A 22,677-nucleotide genomic window follows, 5' to 3' on the forward strand; every position below is an offset into this window, starting at 1 on the left:
CCCTTTATTGATGTGAAATAAAGAAACACTTATCTGTAGATATTTGATAATACATATTTACAGTGCATAGGTCTGTCCCTGCAAGCAAATGAATACAGAGATGTCTGTATCATTGTATTACATCTGCTTTAATGTTACAAGTTCAAAGGTTACTTTTAAGGATTAATTCTTAATTAAAGGAGAAAAGAAATAGGTCTATAGGGTTTCAGGAAAAAGTTTTAAATATAGATTTAAAAATACTTAACTGAATGTGTCATACAGATGTACCCAAATTGCAATTTGAGAGATTGATTGTATTATAGATATTCCTGCTGCAAGAATTCTCTCTAGCAGTGAGGTCCTGAGTCTTGAATTACAGGGGAATTTGGAGAAGTAGACTTACATTGTTAAAAACATTTTTTTTTTTCCCTAGAGTATATCATCTCAGTAGAAATGTTCAGTTGGGATATCTTTTTGTACTTATAGGTCAGCAGTTTGCTTAACAACTGTAAAGTATAGGTAAATAAATTCTTTGTGTTCTTTATAAAGGACATAAATTGTTTATGCTGAAAGACTTTTCTGGATAGTGCCTTTATAGTGAGACTAATCTTTGGAGAGACCGCAGAGAATGAAGTGAGCCAGGAAGAGAGAGAAGGAAAAAGCATGGTAGTCCTGGGAATGTCTGTAACAGTTAAATGGGACAGTAGAAACAGAATCATCTTTTAAGTTTGCTGAACTTGTCAGAAAGTTATTATAAATGGGCCAAAAAGCCTTTGAGTTCACTCAACTAAGTGTATTCATACATGAAACACTAAACACTGAAGTATTTACTTTGATGTGGTCTACATAAGTTTATTTGTTTGGCGATGATACTGTGACTACTGCTAGTAATTATTTTTGGCTGGCTAATTTGACTATGAACAAGATACCCAGCTCAGAGAAGGAAGTCAAAGAGAGCCAAAAGACTTAATGATTTATTGAAAAGACAATAATAAGTAAACCAGTGTTGTTTGCTACATAGGCATATGCGTTCAAGCAAGTGATCAGTACGTTGACTGAAATGGAATTATTCTTTATACTAAGTAGCAAGTTGAACTGATATCTTAATATAGTCTAAGCAACTGTTAGTTCCAAAATTGCTGTCTTCACTAAGCTTCTGATTTCCCTTGCATTTCTGTCTATTAATACTGAACCAAGTCTTTGATCAGGAGCTTTAGTGGTGCAATTTCAGTACCTAGCAAGCCTTATATTTTGTCCTTTTTTTCCTATTGTACCACAAACAAGTGCTTTGGAGAAATCTAGATGTGTATTTTTTCCATTGCTGAAAATATTACATTCATCTCATCAAGGAAACTGAAGCAATTTGCAATGCTGTGATAAAAAGATGTATTTTTAAGGATAGAAGTTTTCTTGTGAAAATTCTTGTGAAGAATTTTGTTTATGAAACTCCTACCCCAATTTCTACAGCATAGAATATATACAAATAAATGGAATGAAATATTGGCTCAATTATATTAAAAATGAATATTTTAGGATTTCTGTTACACTAGGTTTTAATTCATTATGTCCTTCCCAGAGTTAAGTTTGGTATCGTGTTTACTTCCAGAAATGTGGGAAGTTAAATGTGTGTATCACAGAGGGTATTCTTGTGTCTTTAGAAGTAAAAGCCCGTTGTAATGGATGCATCTCCTCGTCAGGGAAATTTGTGTTGAGTATGGCAGCTGTGTAGTCTTGCAAACAAATACAGAAGAATGATTAATGATTAATATTTCATCATCTTTGCAGAGCTATTTGCTGTGTTAGAAAAATTATCACTATGGAGTGTGACCCCATATTGAAAAATGACAGGAACAATGGGTCAAGGCTATTTGTTATTAATAAATGACACAGGCTTGTGACTCACTGAGTTCTCTCTATAATCACAGTGTGTTTCATTCTATATTGCTGAGGAAATCTCTATTGCAAACCAGAGGAAAAAGTTCTTTCTGTGTACTCTCAGATCCATTTCGTTAAGTGCTGAGATTTTCCTGGGGACCAAAGGAGAGATTAGATATTGTTCAACATTTTAGCTGAATAAAGTGACAATGGGCTATAATAAGCTGCAGTGAAATTCAGCTACAAAGTGCTTTTCAACACTTCTCAGTAATAAGGAATTTTATTTGTAGTTAGTATATATAGAATATAACTTTTGTCTGCGGTGAAGTTCTTATTTGCTCTATATTTTCCTAGGTTTTCTGCTGTACAGAATCACTGCATCCATGATTTACAGTTAAATGTATGCTTTAAATGTGAGTGACACATTCAAGTTGCCTTGTGAGAAAATATGGAGAAAGAAGAAGAAAATGAAATGGCATTCTTTTTTTAGAAATTCTGATATAATTCGCTTACTGGAATATGAACGGTGGACTCTGAATAAATTACTACATGTTTTGTTGTAGATTAGACTGACTAGTAGGCACAAAATAGTGTAAATGCTTTGATCATCGTAGCAAATTTCTTCCATCTAGGGGAAAAATATGGAGAAAATAATATTTTGGGAAAAAATGGTCACATGGCCTACTGTTTAGACAAGCACTTGCATTTACTGGTTAATAGTATAAAGTTACTATTTAACAGAATAAAACAAGTATATTGTATCTGGTGAATTAGTGATAACGATGCAAGGTAATTAATGCTTTATTGTGTTACTTGGCTTCAGATATAGTTGCACACTGTATTCTCTCAAAGAATTAAGAATAAAGAATCTGCCATTGATTATAACAGAATCACTGATTTTCATGCATTAGTGCATTACATAAATGTTCACTTCTTTTTCCTAAAATATAGTCATGCTTACAAGATATATATTAAACCCCTCAAATTCTGGTTACTGAATTAGAATGCCATATTTCCCCTAAAGTTAATATTTTTCTAGTTTTGTCTGTCTGACTAATAACTTGATAAATCTTTCCTTTTCTTCTAATGACAGATGACTTATTAAGGGCTACCACTTAATTAATATTGCAGAACATGTGGGGAGCTGAAGAATTCAGAAGTATTTTCCATAGCTTGGACATGTAAAATGAGAAGCATAGGAGAAAACAAAAAGATAATCTTGTAACTGAGAAAAAGCCTTTTGATTTAAGCATGGGATTGAGGTTCAGGAAGTGGTGAGTTCTGTCCCACAAATCCATCATACTTCCCAATAGACTATGGATAAGACACTGATTTTTATTTTACTGCAGTTGACCATTCTGCAAAATATGTAGGGGAATTTTGGTAGTTTAATACTTAGGGTAGTTTAATACTATATGTGTCTAGCATTACTAGTGTTATAGGGAATGTATTAATTTTTGAGTTTATTGAGTTGTACTTTAACAAGCACTTCCATGATATAATTGTAACCTGATTTTTTTTTAATATTAAAGGCGTACATAATATATAATATCTAAAGGATACTTTTGTGACATAAATATTTTAAATTATGTATCTAAAACACATGGAAATAGACAGTAGTCTCAGAGAAGTCGTTGATGAAGTTTCAGCTTTCCTGAATACTATACTTTTTCTCCATTTCCAGGTTGCATGTCTCACTCATGTAGCAGCTAATTACCTTAATTGCAAAATTGAAGCAAAACGCTGGGGTACTGCTCATGGGAGTATTGTTCCATATCAGGTAAGCAGAAAGCATTAAGTTGTTTTTTTTTTTTTCCTCTTGGAATTCATTATTTTGTGTATTATGAGATTGAGAACTGACTTTTCCCATGACCTACTGTAGTCTGTAATGTGTCTGTGTCTAGGTACGACAAGGTTCTGTTGTTCATTGTCATTTCTGTATTTTGTATATTTCTTCATCAGCAGTAGATTAGTAACAGAACACTGAAATAGATCAAAGGTGTTTGCTGAAACTGGATGACTTTAAAGCTAGCATGATGGCTTGATTGGTTTTCACCTGACACAGAAACCTTTTTTTTAAGGGCTGCCTGACTTTCATACCAGTTATAAACTGAAATCTTTTCCTTCTGAATTTTGTGAGACTACAAGGTTTTATCTTGTGGGTCTTAAAGAGCAGTCTGAATGACCAAGATAATCTGTCAGTTCTACATATTTGTCATTTGCTATTGATTTTGCTACAAATCACTGCCTCAGTGTGACAACAGGTTGACAAAAGGAATTAATCAGATATCAGATCTCTTCAGAAGAATTCATAGTCTGCTACATCTAACGAAGGGTTGAAATTCCTTAAAATAACATGACCTTTATCATATAAACAAGCACAGGAAAAAAAAAAAGCTCACTTCAAGTTTTATCCTACTTTTGTGCAGTACAGGAAATTCTTCCAGTAAACAAAAACTTTGTTCTTTTCTAGCTGTTCATTTTTTGTTCATGATGGAGATCATGCTAACTTATGGAGACTTGGGCATATATTTAATTTTGAAAAATCTGGTTTTTCTTGTTTGTTGTTTGTTTGATTGGTTTGGTTGTTGTTGTTGTTGTCATGTTTGCAACTAGGCAGGCAGAGCCTGCATTTCTCAGTTTCTGTCCAGAGACCTTTAAGTCCTGAGAGGGGTAGTTTCCAGCATTTGTCCATGAGAACTGCACTGCTGAGTTTCTTTATTATCTCCTTTCTTTTTAGAGAAAGTGAGGGAAGTTCAATATATTGTCTTCCCAGTGGTGAAGGTGGTGGTGATCATAACTGAAATATTTGCTGCTTGTGGCCATATATACTCTGAAGCAAAAATTTTCCACCATTGTGTAGAACACTGTCACTAGTTAGTGTCACAGCCAGGCCTCCTCAGGTTTAACACCGAAATGAGTTGGTTTTGTAAGAACTAAGTCTACTTGGTCTAGGATAGTTTTTCTAGCACTTGCCACTGCATAATCAAATGTGTTGTTAAGAATTAGCTACAACAGATTGCAAGCGGTCTCAGAGCAATGGGGAGATGGTGTGGCTCTTCCTGCAAGAATGAGTTTGGTCCTGCAGTATCCTTGTCTCAAGTGTAGTGGAGCACAGAAGTGATTGTGGTCCCCTCTGCATGTCATGGTGTGGCAACATGGCCATGTTTTCTAGATACCAGCTCTGCATGACCCAATGTAACCAAGCATCCATTACACAAGCAGTTGCATCCTGCTGTGTTTCTGTGATGCGACCTTTTGGTGCAAACCTTCTTGAACTTTGGTATGTTGAAAGTATAAAACAGATCTGAAGTGTCCGAAGGTTGTATAAGCAAATCCAAAAACCTGACTAAACAAAACATTTTATCTTCACCATACTGCATTTGGCTGAATAACTGAAACTTGCATTCTTTTATGTCCTTTTGGCCTTTGTTTTTCCACAGTCATTATTACATTCATTGAGTATCCTTTCTTTTATTTTTTTTTCTCATAGAAAGTTGTCAAGGTATAAAAAATTTGAGGAGATTGTTTTAGATGTCTTCTGATTTAATCTAGATTAGTCATTATGTAAATAATTTAAAAAAAATTACTCCATCTAAACTATGGTTCCTGTTTTTCTGTATGCTGTTTCTATAGTAGATATTAGAAATATTATCTCAATATTATAAACCATTTTAATCTGAATTTTCTTGTTCATAAACCAGTACTGAGGGTGAATGTACTATGGGTGGAGTTGTGTGTATGTGTGTTTATGGCTTGTTTGTTAACATTCCATCAGCTAGCATGGTTGTAATTCTGACTGTGACCATAAGAGTATTATAGTTTCTAGTGGTTTTTTATTCCTTTACTAACATAAGCTATACTTAGATTCCAAAACTCTTGATAAACTTGAATTAATCCTCACTGTTGCTATTGTACTACTTTTATAGTATCTGCTGGAGCTGATTTGTAATAAAGTTTAGAACAGAACTCTGAAACCTGACTTTCATTCCTCATCCTAGTTATTGAGTGTAGTCTGTTGCTTACTAAACACTGTGACTATCACAGTGCTAATTTTTACAATTTTTTTTGTTTCAAGATATTTCATTCAAGTGAATTACAACTTATTCAAATAATAAAAAACACATTTCAGAAAATTTTATGTATATTTCTATATATTTCAAAACAAGTAGGTGGTAGCAAACTGCTGGGGAGTTTTGTTGTTGGTTGTTTTTTGGTTTTGTTTTGTTTTTCCTAATGTCCTTAACTTTATTTTGTATTGCTTTGCTGTATTTTGAGTTTTTATACAAGTAATAAATTATGAAGTGATACAGAGCCTGCAATCCTTCTAAAAAGTTTCCAATTTTGTTAAATCATGAAATATCAGGCAAACATGAGGTCCTCTTATAGATATTAAAAAGCAAAAATCAAAACAACATCATCTTTCAGTGTGACAGATGTCTTATCAGAGTCACAGTAGAGTTCTGACCAAAATAATAAAAAAATATTAAAAGCACCCTAAATATGTACATGAATAGTATTTTTTTCCTAATTGTTACAGTGCTCTACTGAACACATTAAGTAGTGTATACTGAATGTAGCTTCTATTTCATTAAGCTTTACGTGAATAATTTTGTTCCAAATATCTTTGCAAATGTCTCAATTTTTTTTTCGATTTACAAGGTCAAATTTACCTTTGACTAAATCTCTTTTATTTCACTGAATTTCCCTATTGCTTCTTGACTGAAAAACTAGAAGCATAATTTGTTCCTGAATGTGTTCTCTAGAATGACCTTTAGTACTTTTCCTTGTATTTAAAAACATAAAAATTGAACATTAATGGGCAGATGGCATTTTTCCTTCCTGAAACTAATAAAATGCATAACAAAATCTATTTCTGCTCTGGTCTAAGTTTGGTGTGCAAGGACTTTCACATTCTTTTAAGATTTTTCCTCGTTTGCTGATAATGCACTGTCTTTTTGTCACGATCATCTGAAATGCTTGAGTTTTCAGTTCTGTGTGTTCATCTCCAGAACCCAAAAGAAAGGATTTGAACTGCTTTTGGTGTGCAATGTCTTCCAGGGTTCCAGTAAAGCTGTCTGCAAAGGTTTGCCATAGATTTTCCATGGAGGTGAACTTTGCAACGTACCACAAAGATGAAGTACTCTAGATTCTTATCAAAATCAGAAATAGTTTTTTGAGTCCTGAAACCTTCATGAGAAATTATCTACTTGGAGATTATCTGCTGTTTAATCAGAGCAATGTGGTGTTTGTGTGTGTGATCGGATCCCAATTTGCTTGGTTTCAAATGTTTAAACACAAACCTTGAGTTCTGGGCTGTATCTTAGATGTAATTAGTAAAAATTTTCAAAACTAATTTCTGTAGTGAGACACCTTGTTTAGCAACAGCTGCTCCATGGTTATCCAGAGGAAAAAAAGTCCGTTTTTGTAATTGTACCAAAAAATAAAATTGTCTTAGTGTCTTTTGTTTGGGGTGATAAAATCTTCCCTCATTCTAGTGGTTTCAGCAATGTAGCTCTCTTGCCCATACCAAGCGTGAGATCTAGACAATCTTATTTTCTGCTTTCAACTGGCTAACTTGGAAAGGATATTCATGCTCCTGAGAAAGTGTATCTAACCTGAATGTTTACAGGATGTTTCAGGTGGCAACTTATCACCCTACCATCAGATACCCTGAGCAACTGGGCAGCACTTTCAGAGGCAAACTTTCAGCGAAAGGTATAGCGCTGTTTTCTCTTGGGCCATAATGATGGAAGTCTATTTAAAAGCTGAGAAACCAAGCTCATACAGATAACTAATGAAAAAGATATTATTTATGTTCCAGATTTGGTCCTAAGACTCACAAGGTTTTCTCAAGTATACTTCAGTACATTTTCATAATGTGCAAAGAGAAGAACAACTCTGAATGGAAGTTGAAAGCATAAGACATTAAAGAAATTATTATTTTAAACACTTACCTTTTCTGTTGACTGACCTATGCATTGCCATAACTCATCAGACCCAACAATAGTGTTTTTTGTATTAGAACATTACTTAGATTCTTTAAGCATCAACTTTCTTTTGTGCTAGGCATAAAATTTGCTTCATATGAGGAAACTGTCTCGGTTTCAAAGGCATTAAAATATGTTATGAAAACCAAAGCATAAGCTCAAAATGAAGTGAAAGGTATGAGGTATTAGGAAGAGGATGATAGCCAAAGATACAAATATCTTTGCATTATTTTTATCATATGCATCTCATACTTTTTGATCGTGGAATTTCATGCTATTCAGGAGTCTTACAAAGAAAATCCCACTTATGTCATTTGTGCCTCATCACAGGAACAGAGAAATGCAATAAGTTATTAGTTACCTGATTCATCTGGCAGAGATTCTTTTCACACAAAGGCACAGTGTTCACCAATTTTTCTAACTCAGATCTGGAGAATCTCTCAGAACTTTTAATCTCGTTTTTTTTTTTTTCTTCCAATCAGGAGGACAGCAGAATAGTGTCAATCATTTAGAAATTTCAAACTGCTTATTCCACACAAGAACGGTGGCGTGTAGTCATTTTCTTGTCTGTCCTTATGTGATTTTATTGGACACTTCTGCAGTTAATGAGTCTTTGAATCAGAAGCAACAAAGAATAGAACTTGGATTATTTGCCAAGGTTTTTATACTTTTTTTTTTTTTTTTTGGTGAGGGAGGGAGTTTTAAATTTAGGCAATGCAAGATGACCCTTCTTACTCTGTGAATATTATCTACATAGTACTCACCAGGACTATTTAGACTGCCTCGGGGACCCCTTATCCTATACTTTTCTTCTGAGCAATGAAGCATCAGTGGTATATTCCACTTGATGTGAAAATTAAGTGTATTCATAGATCAGCTGAGTAGCAACTTCGTGTTCTCAAGCAACAAAGTATGCTCTCTAATGCTGCATGGATTCAGTTTCTGAAGAACAGTTTGACCATCCTCAGGATAAATGTCTTTAGTCATATGATGAATACCTAACACTTTAGTGGCCTTGAACTACTTACCTACAGGTTGGTTTTTTAACTATCTGCTTCCTGTATATCTTTATCTTACAAGGCACAAGAAAGAGTGAAGGCAGAAAAGCATATGTTATCCTGGATTCTATGAAATAAGAAAACAATATCATCTGCAGGACTCTTTTTTTCTTTCTTTCTTTTGGACAAGTTATTCTGTGTAGATTTCCTTACTAATTTTTTTTAGAAGTGTCCTACTGTGGTATGACTAGATTAATTACTGACTGCACAAACGTTTTGGTCTTACTGTGATTACTGTAGTTGGCACTCTGCTTGGTAAGAAGTGCTGGAGTACGGATTCTGTTTCCTTGCCATTTTGGTAACTGAAGAGTATAGTATTCATCTGTGGTAATCTGTATAGAAAGCTTCTCATTTAAGAATAATTAATTCTAGTTATTCAAACCTGACAACATTGTGTTGATAATTTTGTGGCGATCATGCTTCAGTGAATTGCCAAGACTCTCTCCTGGACTGTCTGGAAAACAATTCAGTAGGTTTGCCTTGGGCAGTTTTGGATATGGGCTTAGTGTATGATGTGAGATGTACTTATAAATTCATTCATAATAATATAAATTCTCACTGAGACAGCACTTTAAAGAAGTTGACCTTGGATGTAGATAGAACAGGTGGCTTTTACCTGTACACCGAAACTTTTCAGATGGAAATGGAATGGATTTTCAGTTGAAAACCTGATAATGTTTTTTTTTCCTGAAGGAAATCCTCCTGTACCTTTTTATTTTAAGCAGTACCTGCAAGATATTTTTTAATTCTTTCCTTCTTAGGAAGAGTAGTGTAACAGAGCCCTGATCAATACAGTGCTCTTCAAATGCTTGGAAAAAGCTGCTTGGAAGGTGGTGAAAGTAGATTGTAGAGAAGATATTATCTGCAACAAGATCACTGCTTTTTTTCTGATCTTCTTAGTAGACCCAAGGCAGAAGAATAAACTTTGCTTTTCCTTTTTTGGGTATATGTTTCATAGTCAAAATTTTACTATACAGTGCAACCGCTCTTAAGCTGAAACATATTTAAACAGTCTGAAAGAGAATTCAGAATTCAGATATTGTTTGCAGCAGTATCACTCAATGACTCCTGATATAATCATCCTGAATAGGTGCTTTCTTTTATTGTGTGAAGCTTGTGACAGTTTTGGTTGGAAAAAGTCAATTGTTATAGAAGTGTGTGTCCACTAGATGTCATTCATGTAATCTACTTTTTGTTACAGCGTTTATTTCTGAGGAGCTATGTAGGATGGTGGATACAAATTATCGGCATTATTAGCTACTTTTGTATATGCAGTGCTTTTTACTTTATGTATGTATGGCATGTTACAAAATAATATTACAGTTGTCTCTGTGATGGGTTTGACACATCACTTAGTCTAGAACTCCTGTCTTTACCTGGTTTTGCCTTCAGTGACATTCATTGTTGCATGAGTAGATGTGTTATATAAGAGCACTCGGGTAAGCTGTTTGTAGTCTGTTCTGCAAGGAGAGACATGAGTATAAAGGTAAGTCCATTATGCCCCAAAGGAAAACAAAAATACCATGTAATTAATATATTTCTACATAAGATATGTTCTTTTCTAAGATCTTTATGCCTTAAAGGACAATTCTTTAAAAAGTGCATATCTAATTAGGAAAGGGAACTCCAATTTCTTAAATTCACACAAGTGCATTTATATACTTATATCTTAGCTATAAAACTATGCTTACAGTACTTTATTAATATCTGAGGAATTTCAAATAGGATCACTTTAATCTAGCTTAAATAAAATACCATGTATGTGGGCAAGTCAAAAGTGCGTCTGACCATTGAGTTGCATGTGCTGGTAGGGTCTGTACTGATTGGTATTAGTAAAGAGTTCTTTCACCCCCTGTCTCTCTCCACCCATCTTTGTAGTATGACATATGTTAGTAACTGCTAGACAGCTTCTGGGAAGCCATATCCATACTCTCATTGAAGAGCAACTACTGCAACATTGGCCTGTGCTCTTTCCCACTTTCAGCTTGGAGCAGCTATAGTGAAACTGGAAGCTGGAGATCACAGCTTCCTCCAACCTCCCTTTCCCCTTCCATATGGAATAAAGAGTTTCTCTGCCCTGTGTAGTCAGCCAGAGGGCAGGATGGGGAAGTGATAATCCTCTTGGAATGAGCACTTGCATGAAAAATGATAAATGCTACATTGCATGGGGATTAACACTTGCTTATGAACTTGCTTTGAATGGAGTGATGCTTCTCTTTCAGCAATGTGAAGGTTCAGTATACTTGTAGACCTGATTAAGAACCTTTACCACTGTTCAGCCAAAAGGGAACCATCTGCCACCAGAAACATAAGGCTGTTCAAAGCTGTTTCACTGTTTTGCATATTGCCCTCAAGAATGTAAACTACTTACTTTCACGTAGCATTTACTTCCCTAAAAAAATACTTGTTCCCCACATCTCATCACAACATTCTTCCTTCTTGCATCATGAGAATTGCATTTCTGCTCGCATTTAATGCATCTGTTTGAAGTCTCTGATTTATCTCCTAGAAACTCTGAAGCAGAACTATCCAGAGCTAGTTTAATGAATGGAGTTGCTGTATAAATCACATCTATTCTCATTTCTTTGATGTGAGAGCTTATGTTATTCTGTGAGTGTGTTCACAGCACAGGTCAATCTGTGACTGGAGTTTGTGAAGCTTGTTTGGTATCTCTAGATATATTTGGTATTAAGTACTACTTCATAAAGATTTAGAGTAGAACTGAATTGCTACTTTGCAGGATGACCCCTTCTTTTCACAGTGAGCTTATATGTAATGAAACTTTGATCATTAAGTTGATTTCCAAGCACTGATATATACCAATAAATTTGTCATGGGCTACATTGTTTACTCTAAAAATATTGCATTACTACTACAGTAAGGTTAGCTCCACTGGAATCATGACTGTGGTACTCCAGTACACTGTTGCTCCTGGGAATTTATTGGGAAGAGTAGTGAGAGAACTTCAGTTCTATTTTCAAAAGTGATTTATGCACTTAAGAAGTCTCAGTCCTGTTGTCTTCCTAAAATACTGTAGTTTGAAATGCTAAATCTACTGATGAAAATAAGCTTTAAATATGCAGTGCTTTTTAATTTTGTTTCTCATGCTCTTTGCTACATTCAGATGTTACATGACTCTAAAACAGGTATTTTTATAAATACTCTGACTATAAAATTTGATGGTAAAAAGACTGAAAAATTGTATTCTAAGGCTTTGTATATTATCAAACCCCTATTATTACCAAAATTGTTTTGATTTCCATAGTTTTTAATAAGTAGGAATTTTTCTATGAGACTTGAATCCAGTTGTATTGAGAAGGATAAGGGTGAAGGTGAGAGATAAATTTTTTAAAAGTAGTTCTCTGTTTTGACAAAACCATACTTCCTGACCATCACCTAAAACACACTACTTGCTGGAATTTACTTTTCTAATACAAATTCAACTAGAGAAATTGATCTTACATCTGTATCCTCAAGGGAATCTCAACCAGTTTTATCCAGTCTACACCCTCACCTTTGTTCACATAGATCTAGGATAGTTTTGACAGGTGTTTTTTCCAATTTATTTTTACCAGAAGTTTTGCAGTACTTGCTACAGTTTTGTTTAGGTAGTTTTCCACACCCACTGAGAGGAATAAAAGAAGTAATTCCGTTTGCAAAGATAAAACCTGGATTTAGGGAAAAATTTTTTGCTATATAGTTAGTGATGTCTTATGGCAGTTGATTGCCATATTGTGTCTAGCAAGTTTTTACATATATAAAACATATGTATAGCTCATCTACAGTGTTCTCATTCCTGGATTGTGTGAAGCCAGTTCATTCATGTATCCACCAATGTTATATTTTTTAAACCGCTTGTATTTTTTTGTTTTTATCTCTGACATAATTTCCACTTTGACTACCCTTTGTCGTATTGTGTCCAGATCTGGCAGGTGTCTTAGGTGAGTTCTTCATGTTCCTGAGTAATATGAGGATCTTACATAAGCTTTTAAGGCACCTGAATGTAGCTTGCTTTAGTTTTTTACGGTATCACGTTGCTGTATCTCCTTCTTCTCAAGTTGCTAGAGTATGAGAACAGCATGTAGCTCTATGCCTAAACTGAAGGTGATTACTTACCAGCTGTAGCTTCAGTTTGATTTACTATCAAAAGGTTCTTGGGCTCCCTTTCTCTGTATTCCACGACTTTTGCTTTGTTTCACCATGGATCATTTTACACAGTAGTTCTTGGTCATCAGTTACTCTGATGACTCTGAATCCAGTGAATCCTGCAGAGGTGACCTCTGAATCTGAGGTGGCAGCAGCCAAAACAATTACCTGACTAGTAATTCCTGACTTGGTTTATCTCAGCTATAGCAAGTTTAGGGTACTCAGATTTTGAATGAGGATGTCAGTGTGTGGGTTTGATGAACTTTTCAAACTTTGCCACTTTAGTTTTACATCATTAGTCATCTGTCTCTTCCTGGGTGTTTCTAGGTAGATGAAGCTTGAGATTTCAAAAAGTAGTCTTGTAAGGGTATGGAAGACCCAACCTGTATTTCATATTTTGTATTTTATATTTTCCGTATTTTATATTTTCCGTATTTCATGTTTTAGAAAGCTACCAGGGTAAAGAGTAGAAGTTAAATTATTTTAGTGGAAAGGCTATTCTTTGCTAGATAAAAATAAAAAGCAGACACAAGGTTATCCTTTAATTTGCTGTCCAATTTATATGCAGTCAGTTAATAGTAGTTTAGCTTCATGTGGAATGGCCATAATAATAAACAAATAGAAAGCTGATGTGACTTCAAGTAGAGAAACATTAGCTGAATCTATGTAATGGTTAAATCCTACTATAAAGACAAGGACTATAAAATATTATGAATACCAATGTTAGTCTTTATCATAATGTCTCTTCTAATTACAGAGAAGTTTTTGACCTTGTCAAATTTATCCTTGGCGTATGTGGTTATGATGGTGTGTAGAGAGTTTTGACCATGAATAAATGTTGGTAACAATGCAACAAAGCCTTTTGTAGTACATACAAGTTATTAACTTAGTCATTGGGGCAGAGACTGCATTTTAGTTTAGCTTGAGGCTTAGAGCAATGGACCCTGAGTCTTATTTCAGTGCTTACACAAAACCACAAATAATTTCTTCCTCTTTTGTACGCAAGCTTGCAGTATTTTGTTTTGAGAATTTTAAATATAAGAGTGAATGCTTTGAAGTAATTGTATGATTTAACTTGATTTACCTGATGTTGCCCATTTTTGCATACCCAATTGACATTCACCACTTTGTCAAAGTTAGAGGGTAAGTGAGAAGCAAAAATGACCATCACATGACTGTCAGAATCATGAAATAATCTGAGGTTTGTTTAATACCTACAGTGTTTACTGATGCATTTAATCTATGAGTGAGGTGGAAGGTCTTGAGCAGGAATAGTATATATGTATGTATTAAAAGTCTGATCAGGTAGGCCGTTTAATAGAATGTTAATAGTGATACCTCTTAGCACTCGAGCATTATTATCCTATCTTTTCACTGTTACCTTTTCAAACTTCTCAGAGATACTTAAGTAATGTATTTCCTGCCATTTCGCAGTTCTGAGTAATAATGATGATGAGAAAACAGTTAAACAGTTTCTTTTTCGAGTCCCAAGTGCTGAAAGTAACAGAATGCCTATGGTTTTTGTATTGGTTCCTGTGCATCTTGTGCAAACTTCTTCAAACATGCATCATATAAGCCTTTGTCAGATTAAAAAAGATAACATAAATTATTTGTAGTCAAGAGATTGGACTGCAACTCAGAAATGTAGTTCTACATTTGATTGCAAAATAGCTGTGTTATTTCTGATTTGGGTGCCTGTTGCAACCTCATTTAATGTGATACTGCTTTTTGAGTGAATTCTCCCAATCCATTTTTAATACAAGGCAGAGCAGTTTCTTGAAATCAGCAGTTCCAGACTGCAGAAGATAACAGTAGTAGATACTTCTGGAATTTCTACTGCTGTGTCTTCTATCACATTTATACCTATGTTTTGAGATTTGACTCCTGCTGTTGTGATTTGAGTAGGCCACTTTTGTGTGCCCCTCCTTCATCTGTAAAAGAGCTGATTGACTTGTTCCTTCTATTTTTCTTGTGTTTGGTCTCTATTTAAATAGTAAGCTATTCCTTAGCTGTTCAAAAGACATTATTCCTGGTGTGACTGCATGGCATTGAACAGTGTGACTTTCAAGTGTATGTGAGCTAGTTTCAGTGTTGCAAGCAGAGAATAATCATAGATGAAGAGTCTTGGATGGGGCTGTCTTTTTTCTATGCAAGATCATCTTTAACAATATTGCTCTATGCAGATATTTGCCTGACTTGTTCTGGGATTCCACACCCCCCCCATCAGTTCATTTTAGTGCTTCACTATTCATTATCTTCATGGCACATACGGCAATAAACTAGCTAAAGGCAGATCAGACATTAAGAAAAGCTTGCTATTAGAGAAGCCAGTTTCATTCCTCTTTTCAGTAGTCTTTTGAGACCTTATAGACTGGTATGTCTCAGCCTTCTCTAGGCTAAATATTCCCAGTTTTCATGGTCTTTCCCTGAGACCACATTTGCTAGAACTTACTGCTATTCTCTATATTTTCTTTTTGGTATCCAGAACACAAATGTAGTTTTTGTGGTATCCAGAACCAAATGTAGTACATTACTCCAGCTCCAGTTTTATCATCTTGAATTACAACAGAAAGAGTATTTTGTGAATCTTGTGTGTTCTACTGATGATCTCAAATGCCACGTTAGTATTACCTTAGATGTTGCAAAGGAACCTTTAATTCATTTTCAGTTATTGAAACATGTAAATTCTGGATCCTTTTCTCTTGCATGTGAATTATTTATGTCAGTGAATTGCTCATGCCTAATTGTAGAACCTCCCAGTTGATTTTCCTTGTTGAATTTTACCCTCTTGCTTCCAGATATCACTTCCATTAGTTGCAAACTTTTCAGGATTTTCAGTTCTGTCTAGTCTGTCCAGTACTTGCAGTTCCTTTTGTGGCATCTTTGATGTACATCCTTTCCTCTCCCAGTATCTGTGTTTCTAATGAGAATATTAAAATGATCCTTGAACAGTTGATAGTATTTTTTTACACTGACAAATAGTTCATAACCCCTTTGGGTGATATCCAACCCACTGGTAATCTGTTTTCTCATGTGACCTTACTGAAATTGTACTGTCCTGCCTTGTAGTCTGGTGTGCAATGACAGACACCTAAGTAAATGTACTTGTTCTTTGCAAGTCAATATTGGCTGCTAACCTTTCTCTGGTTGTTTGGTGGGGGATGTGTATCCTTCTGGGAGGTAAGTGCTGACATATAATTTGCTTCATTTTATTTTATTTTTTTTTTAATCCAGTCACTGTTTGCACATTTCTAATTTCTAGTATCTCGCTTCTGTCCCCAAGCTGCTAGTGTGCAGCTTTCTCAGACTCTGCAAGAATTCTAGAAGAAATGTTTAGCACATCATGACACTTGAAAATGTTTTTTTCAGTAGTATGCTCTCAACACAGCATTTTCATAATCTAGCCCACGTTTCATTGAATATTGCCATGTTGGTGTGCTACTGTACCTTTGCTAATTAATTCACTGAGTATGTGTTTGTGTAGTGCATAATAGAGTCAGAAGGTATTTTTTAATGCAAATAGCAAGCAGCTAAAATAGTAACACAGTGTGTCTGTACACAGCAGGCACATGGGCTGCTGTTGGAGATTGTGAATATTCATAGGAATCAAGAGGGTCATGAGTTAGTTTCAGATGGCATTGATTACTGTGCTGGGCATCTTCAGAAGACTTAATCATCCAGATCCAATTTAATCCTTTAAAAGTGGAAGTTAAATATGATTTCAAGGACATGTGAGACCTTTTGATTAAATTCTGTGTTAGGGCTTATGGATTTCACCTGAAAACGGAAGATAAAAGAATACTGTCTTGAGAAATGTGCCAGTTCCAGGTTTTATGTAAAATACTAATCCATAATGTGATGAATTTACACAAGGAAACAGTGGATAGACCACAAGTTTACTATGAAATAAAACTTTGTGTAAATGACATTCCAATATTTAAATATTGACAGACATACCAATTATCTCCTTGTCTAGCATTAAATTAGTATACCAGCTCCTGAGAATTATGAGTGACATAATAATAATAATGACATTCATAAAGAAACGATGTCTTCTGTGTTCATGTACCAGTCTTCTGATTACACCCCTCCTTTCCCCCCCTATATTATGAGTTCCAAAAAATGCTAATGTGGAAAAAGGCAGGAGACAGCTGACTTCTTCACATAATTACCCAAGTTGACTTGGCAGCGTACTAGACTTTGTCTGCACTCCATTTTAATAAAAACCTAGTTATTTGTTTTTTTGCATTTTTGATTTCAGTTCCTTGAGGGAATCAAGACCCTGTTCATGATTTAGCGAGACTTTAATGTTCGCATATAAGTGGTATTTTTTGGGTCATGTATATCAGACTCACCAGACTCATCAGTAATGTATCAACTCATCGGGACTTGGAAGGGAAGGAAGCTCCTTCCCCAGAGCTCCAAAAATACTGAAAGAGAATGACGATAGGTTTTGGTTTAGAGCATCTCATGGCTTTTAAGCCAGCCTTATGATTTTTTGGAGATCTGAGTGATTTTGAGTGTGTGGCTTGGCATAAAGTAATCATTCGCTGTACCATCTGCTGTAGTTCCAGCAAGAGATGCTCCCCTTGCCATCTCTACCCCAAAACCTTTTCTGATAACGTTGCTTCCAAACTCTGCACCCTTGTCTTCTAGAGAATAAAGCAGACTTTTGACATGCCTGAAAGGCCATTAAGAGACAAATATCCGCTATATTTAAAATGCCATTCAAATCCACTGTAGTTGTTCTGATGTCGCACTACAAGAATGTCTTAAAACATATATGTAAAAGAGTTGTAATGAGGATTAGAAATACCGCAGACTGAACGTCTCCAGAGCCATTATGAAAGTGGCTGGAGTGGAACTGGCAACGGTTGGTGATTGAGTAATGGTATGATGGCAGTTTCAGCTCAGGCAGGGAAGATGCTGTGTTTGCCACATGTGAATTAATGTAGTGCTGCTTTTTACTGTTGAGGGATTAGCACAATATTTTTATGAAGAATATTTGAAGTATAAAAGACTAGGAGAATAGATGAACCCATATTGCAGACAGCTGCTTTTTTGAGCTGATGAGCTAAGTATTTGCTAGAGCTGGGAAACAACAAATCAGAAATTAAAGCACTGCCATTGCATATGATAGGACGTTTAAAATACCAGGTAAGTGATATGCCCTTCAAAAAAGGAGCCAGAAAAGGATAAGAGGCAGTAATATCTGCATGCCATTTGGACTAGGCTTTACTGCTCAACAGCAATTTGTACTCTAACAATTATTTTCAATTCTGTGTCCATACTTTATGAAAATCAGCCAGCAACAGAAAATAAAATTGGGAAAATATATTAAAGAACAAGGGATGCTGGAAGTGATAATTTGAGTTCTAGAAGTTAAGAATATATTTTTCCGAAGTTAGGAATATATTTTTCATCATTCTAGTTCTCTTGATTTTCTTTTCCTAATATGTGTATCTGTCAGTGAGATTAAGAATACCAGTGAAATTAGGAATACAAAGAAGGAGTATATGGACTGCAGCATCATACTCAATTCTCTTGGAAATTAGGTGTGTTAAGCAACCATAAAAATTTGCCAAGCTAGGATGTAGCTCGAGTACACTGAGACTACAGTGATTGGAAAAGGAAGTTGGAGTATTGTGTGGCTATAATCTATTGTTTGACATCCCATGCCTGCTCCTGTGTAATTTACTTGCCTCTTTTGGTCACCTGACTGAAGACATTAAGTGGGCCACAGGGTAAGCCAGGAAATTCAGCTCTTGGCTTTCCAAGTCCACAGCTCAGTTGTTTCCCCTTTCCCCTTCCCCCTCCCTCTTTCTTCACAGCTGGTCAGCACATGCACAGTAATTGCTTAGGCCAGGTAGGGCAGATATGGAAAGATACATATGGACATGCAAATCTGGAATAAATTTTTGGAATGCAGCAACAGGGTGAAGTTAATGTAAAGCAAGATTTCTTTTATGTTTAAAGTTTTTAAAACTAATAAAAAAGAGAGACAACAAATTCACTTTATAGGCTTTCCTTTTCTCTACTACTACTAACTGAGAGGGTTTGGGATTTTGCCAAGATATTACACATTGCTCAAGAAGATTACAAAGAAATCCCAGACATGCACCAGAGAGCTATTAAATTTAACATTTCTAAAAGATATTTTCAACAGCTAAATACTTGTTAGAGCATTGTTTTCCCCAACTTTCAAAAATTGCCACAACTCAGTCACAGATAAGAACTTCCAGGTTTTTAATTGATATATAAATTGAGTTTAAAACCAAATCCACTACATTTCCTGTGGTAAAGGAAACAGAGAGTCTTCAGTTTTGGTTTGTCTCTAATTTGAAAATCATGTTCTCAGGAAATCCTGCGTAATTATTTTACGTAAACAGGAAAAGTAATTATTTCCTTGGGGCTCTGTTTGTGTGGACATGGCGGTGAGCAGAAGTGGTGTAGATTCTGGAACTCACATGTTAATGAAAATATTTCAGAATAAAGAAAAACCGTGTTCCAAATAAGGTGATTTTCTATCTGGTCATGGATGATCTAATAGGAGGGGTTTTAAAATGCTTTATTTTTTCCTTTATGGGTTCTTACTGTTTCTCTGAATTTCACTAATGAGGACAATTAAAAATTAAAAGATGACAAATTTTTAGTGGGGGTATCTTTTTATTCTTCTTCAGATGTTTTTGCCTTGTCTGCAAACCTGCCTTTTGTCATCTGGAAATGAATGAATTCTAAACAGCTATTGTAAAAACGCTGCAAGATTTGAACCCTCACATCCTTCTCTGCTCTCAGCCCCTCAAGGCCCTAAATTTACTTTTACCATTTATAACAGTTCAGTTGAGGGTTGAACTTCCCCTCGTGCTTCTTGTGAGCTTTTCTGATTTCACTTACCGTTTGAACAAGATATATTGGACTTTGTTTTCTCTAGAGTTAGTATGAACTCTACACTTCACACAATTGATTTTGTTTCAGTTGGAAAACAGTGTTACACATTTTGAGTATAAATTGTGCAGTAAGTAGGCTGGGTTTTTTTGTGTGGGTGGAAACAATCTGTAGAGTTATTGCGGGAGTTGAACCCTGTTTAGTTATAAAACTTTTGAAATAAAAAGCTGAAGATTTTTAAGGAACTATTTGTGGATTCTTTTTTTTTTAAACCAGGATGTGATTCAAGCTATTATTTAACAAGAGGACTCAACAACCTCACCAAAAGCAGAGAAAAATTTAGTCTAGGAGCAGGTGCATGCTTACTTCATTTGGATTTGTTTGTGTCATTTTCTTAAAAGTTTAAAGTTCAGTATATCACTCCAACAAACTGTGGTCATGAACATTCATAGCTTCAGGGGAGAATTGGAAGGAATGATAGTCTTAGCAGAAATTGTAACACTAAAGTTGCTCAGAGAACATGGTTTAAAGTGGAAAATCAGGTTAGTTTCCTTTTTTGTGTTCTCAAGGGTAAACTGTGAGTTAATGTAGTAACAATGAAATGATAGGTATTTCTTTATAGGTTTTTTTAATCCAGTGGAACAAACAGATTTATTTAGTAATCATTCTAAAAGGTATTTTAAGAATGTTAACCCAAAATGGTAATTATTAAGTGACCGTATGTTGCAGTGAGAAATACTTTGTGTGTTACGTAGCTACACATATCAGGACTTGCAGTGGAAGGGTATTCTCAGGAGCATTGAATACAGTTTGAAATGTCCACTTGGTGAAGTCATACTTATGTTAGATTAATAACAAACATATTTACCTCTGCTAGGTAATCTTGGAGCGGTAAGCAGGTTAAGCTACCACAAAATAGTTCTCCACCACAGCTTTTTTTTCTTCTATTGTATTTATTTTATAAGTACATATGCCTGAAAACTTTTCTTGCGTGTTCACATTTCTCCTGTGTGATCCAGAAGTGGGACTTGAATTTCTGATTATGAATTTTTGAGACACCAATTTGAAGGAAGCATTTTCATATACATGGGCAGGTTAACCTTTTTTTTCTCTTTCCAGTGAATTTTGAAATGCTCCATACTGTGATTTTTGTAGCTATTATTTTTAAAGTCGATACTTATTTTGGTGGATAATCTTGGTGGAAGCCAGATTCATGGTTTATATACAAACATGAATTTTATTCAGAACCCTTGGATATAATTCCAGAGGTTGAACTAGTTACCTTCTTCGTATATTTTACATGCTTTTAAGCCTTGTGAGAAAATTTGGGTTATACTCGTGTTGTCTTTATATAATGAAATGTTAGGACTTGCAAGGAGGAAAGCAAAAAGTATCTGTCCAAATAATTTATTATGAAGAGTTGAAAAACCTTTACAATTCTTTTAATCAAAAATATCAGATGAGGGAAGAAATCTGTAGGCTAGCATTGCCTTATGTCTTTTTAGTTTACAGGTGTGAGTCTAGCATAGGTGTTATTTAAGGATGTTCTCCAGAAAAATTTCCAAAATCCCTCAAGCTCTACTCAGTTTAACCTTTTTTATTTATTATTTGTGGGCATTTTTAAAAGCTTATCTATGCAGTTCTTTATCACCAGCGGTATTGCTCTACCAACAAAATCTGTTATTGGCAAATTCTTGAATACTGACTTTTTAGATGGGATAAAAAAATCATGGTTTGTTCTCACATTTTGGCCACTGATAATTATATCTTTCTTGTGCAAATTATTTAAGACATAACCATAGAACAGCAGCTGTTTTCTGACTTAGCCTTAGCTCAGGGAGGAAGGCTGTGAGTTGTGGTGCTGCTATAAATTGCTTAGAGTTACTGTGTTTTTAATAGTATGTTTATACAGGTCTTAATAGATCTAAAGAACATACTTTACAAGGATTTAATTCTGTTTATAAATAGAGATATTTCTTTTTTTATGTATTCTTTCCCCTTCCCTTTTATTCTTTTTTAATCCTACTTTTTAGGAATCATCAAGAAATAACAACTTTTAGCAGATATTGCCAAGTATGTGTTTTTTTTCCAAACAAGGGGGAGATGATAGTTTGTGAGAAGTAACAGTTCCATCCACCTCTCAAAATTTGTTGTAAATCTTTCATTAGTTTTCCCAGGGTGCTGCAGTAAGACCAGGACCCTAATTCTTGCAAGAACTGCAGAGCTTCCTATCTTGGAAAACTCTTCTAAGGTGAAACGTCTCTTTATATTCATTCCATTCATCATCGTGCTCTTTCAGTTTATGAGTCTACTCAATAAATTCAGTGTCAACTACTTGCAATAGCTAGTCTCCTACATCTTTTCCAAGATTTATAATTCATACTTCAGCAGATTTTTTCTATAAATTAATGGAAGAGGAGCTAAACCTTCAAATTTATTTTACATTTAAAACAAAATTTTCTTTATTGTATCTACTTTGACGAACTCTTTATCTAGAACTATGGGTGGAAAAAGAGACTTGAAAGAAAAAAATGTTAAATAAAATTAATTTCTACAGTGATAAAAGCATTATAGTATCATATTTTCATTGGCATAAACTAGTTTTTTATTTACAGCAAAATTCGAAGAAGAACTGCAGGCAATTACGGGCTTCAATTCATCAAGGTACCTAAGCATATGTCTAACTTTAATTGAGTGAATAGTCATTTGACTTCAGGGGATTATTCATGTTCGTAAAATTAGAC

The 22,677-nt window shown here is 34.9% G+C and overlaps 1 protein-coding gene across 3 annotated transcripts in view; it reads left to right on the forward strand.

Moving 5' to 3' along the window:
• SUGCT (succinyl-CoA:glutarate-CoA transferase) overlaps nucleotides 1-22,677 on the forward strand; it is a 316,929-nt gene that overhangs the window by 58,515 nt on the left and 235,737 nt on the right. For all 3 annotated transcript variants that reach the window (XM_050330259.1, XM_050330267.1, XM_050330276.1), the window contains one exon: nucleotides 3,539-3,634. In XM_050330259.1, the coding sequence (XP_050186216.1) occupies nucleotides 3,539-3,634 (96 nt within the window). The remainder of the gene's footprint in view (nucleotides 1-3,538; nucleotides 3,635-22,677) is intronic.

Source organism: Myiozetetes cayanensis, unplaced genomic scaffold, assembly GCF_022539395.1.
Source record: "Myiozetetes cayanensis isolate MyiCay16 unplaced genomic scaffold, myiCay2020 scf1, whole genome shotgun sequence".
Taxonomy (NCBI): domain Eukaryota; kingdom Metazoa; phylum Chordata; class Aves; order Passeriformes; family Tyrannidae; genus Myiozetetes; species Myiozetetes cayanensis.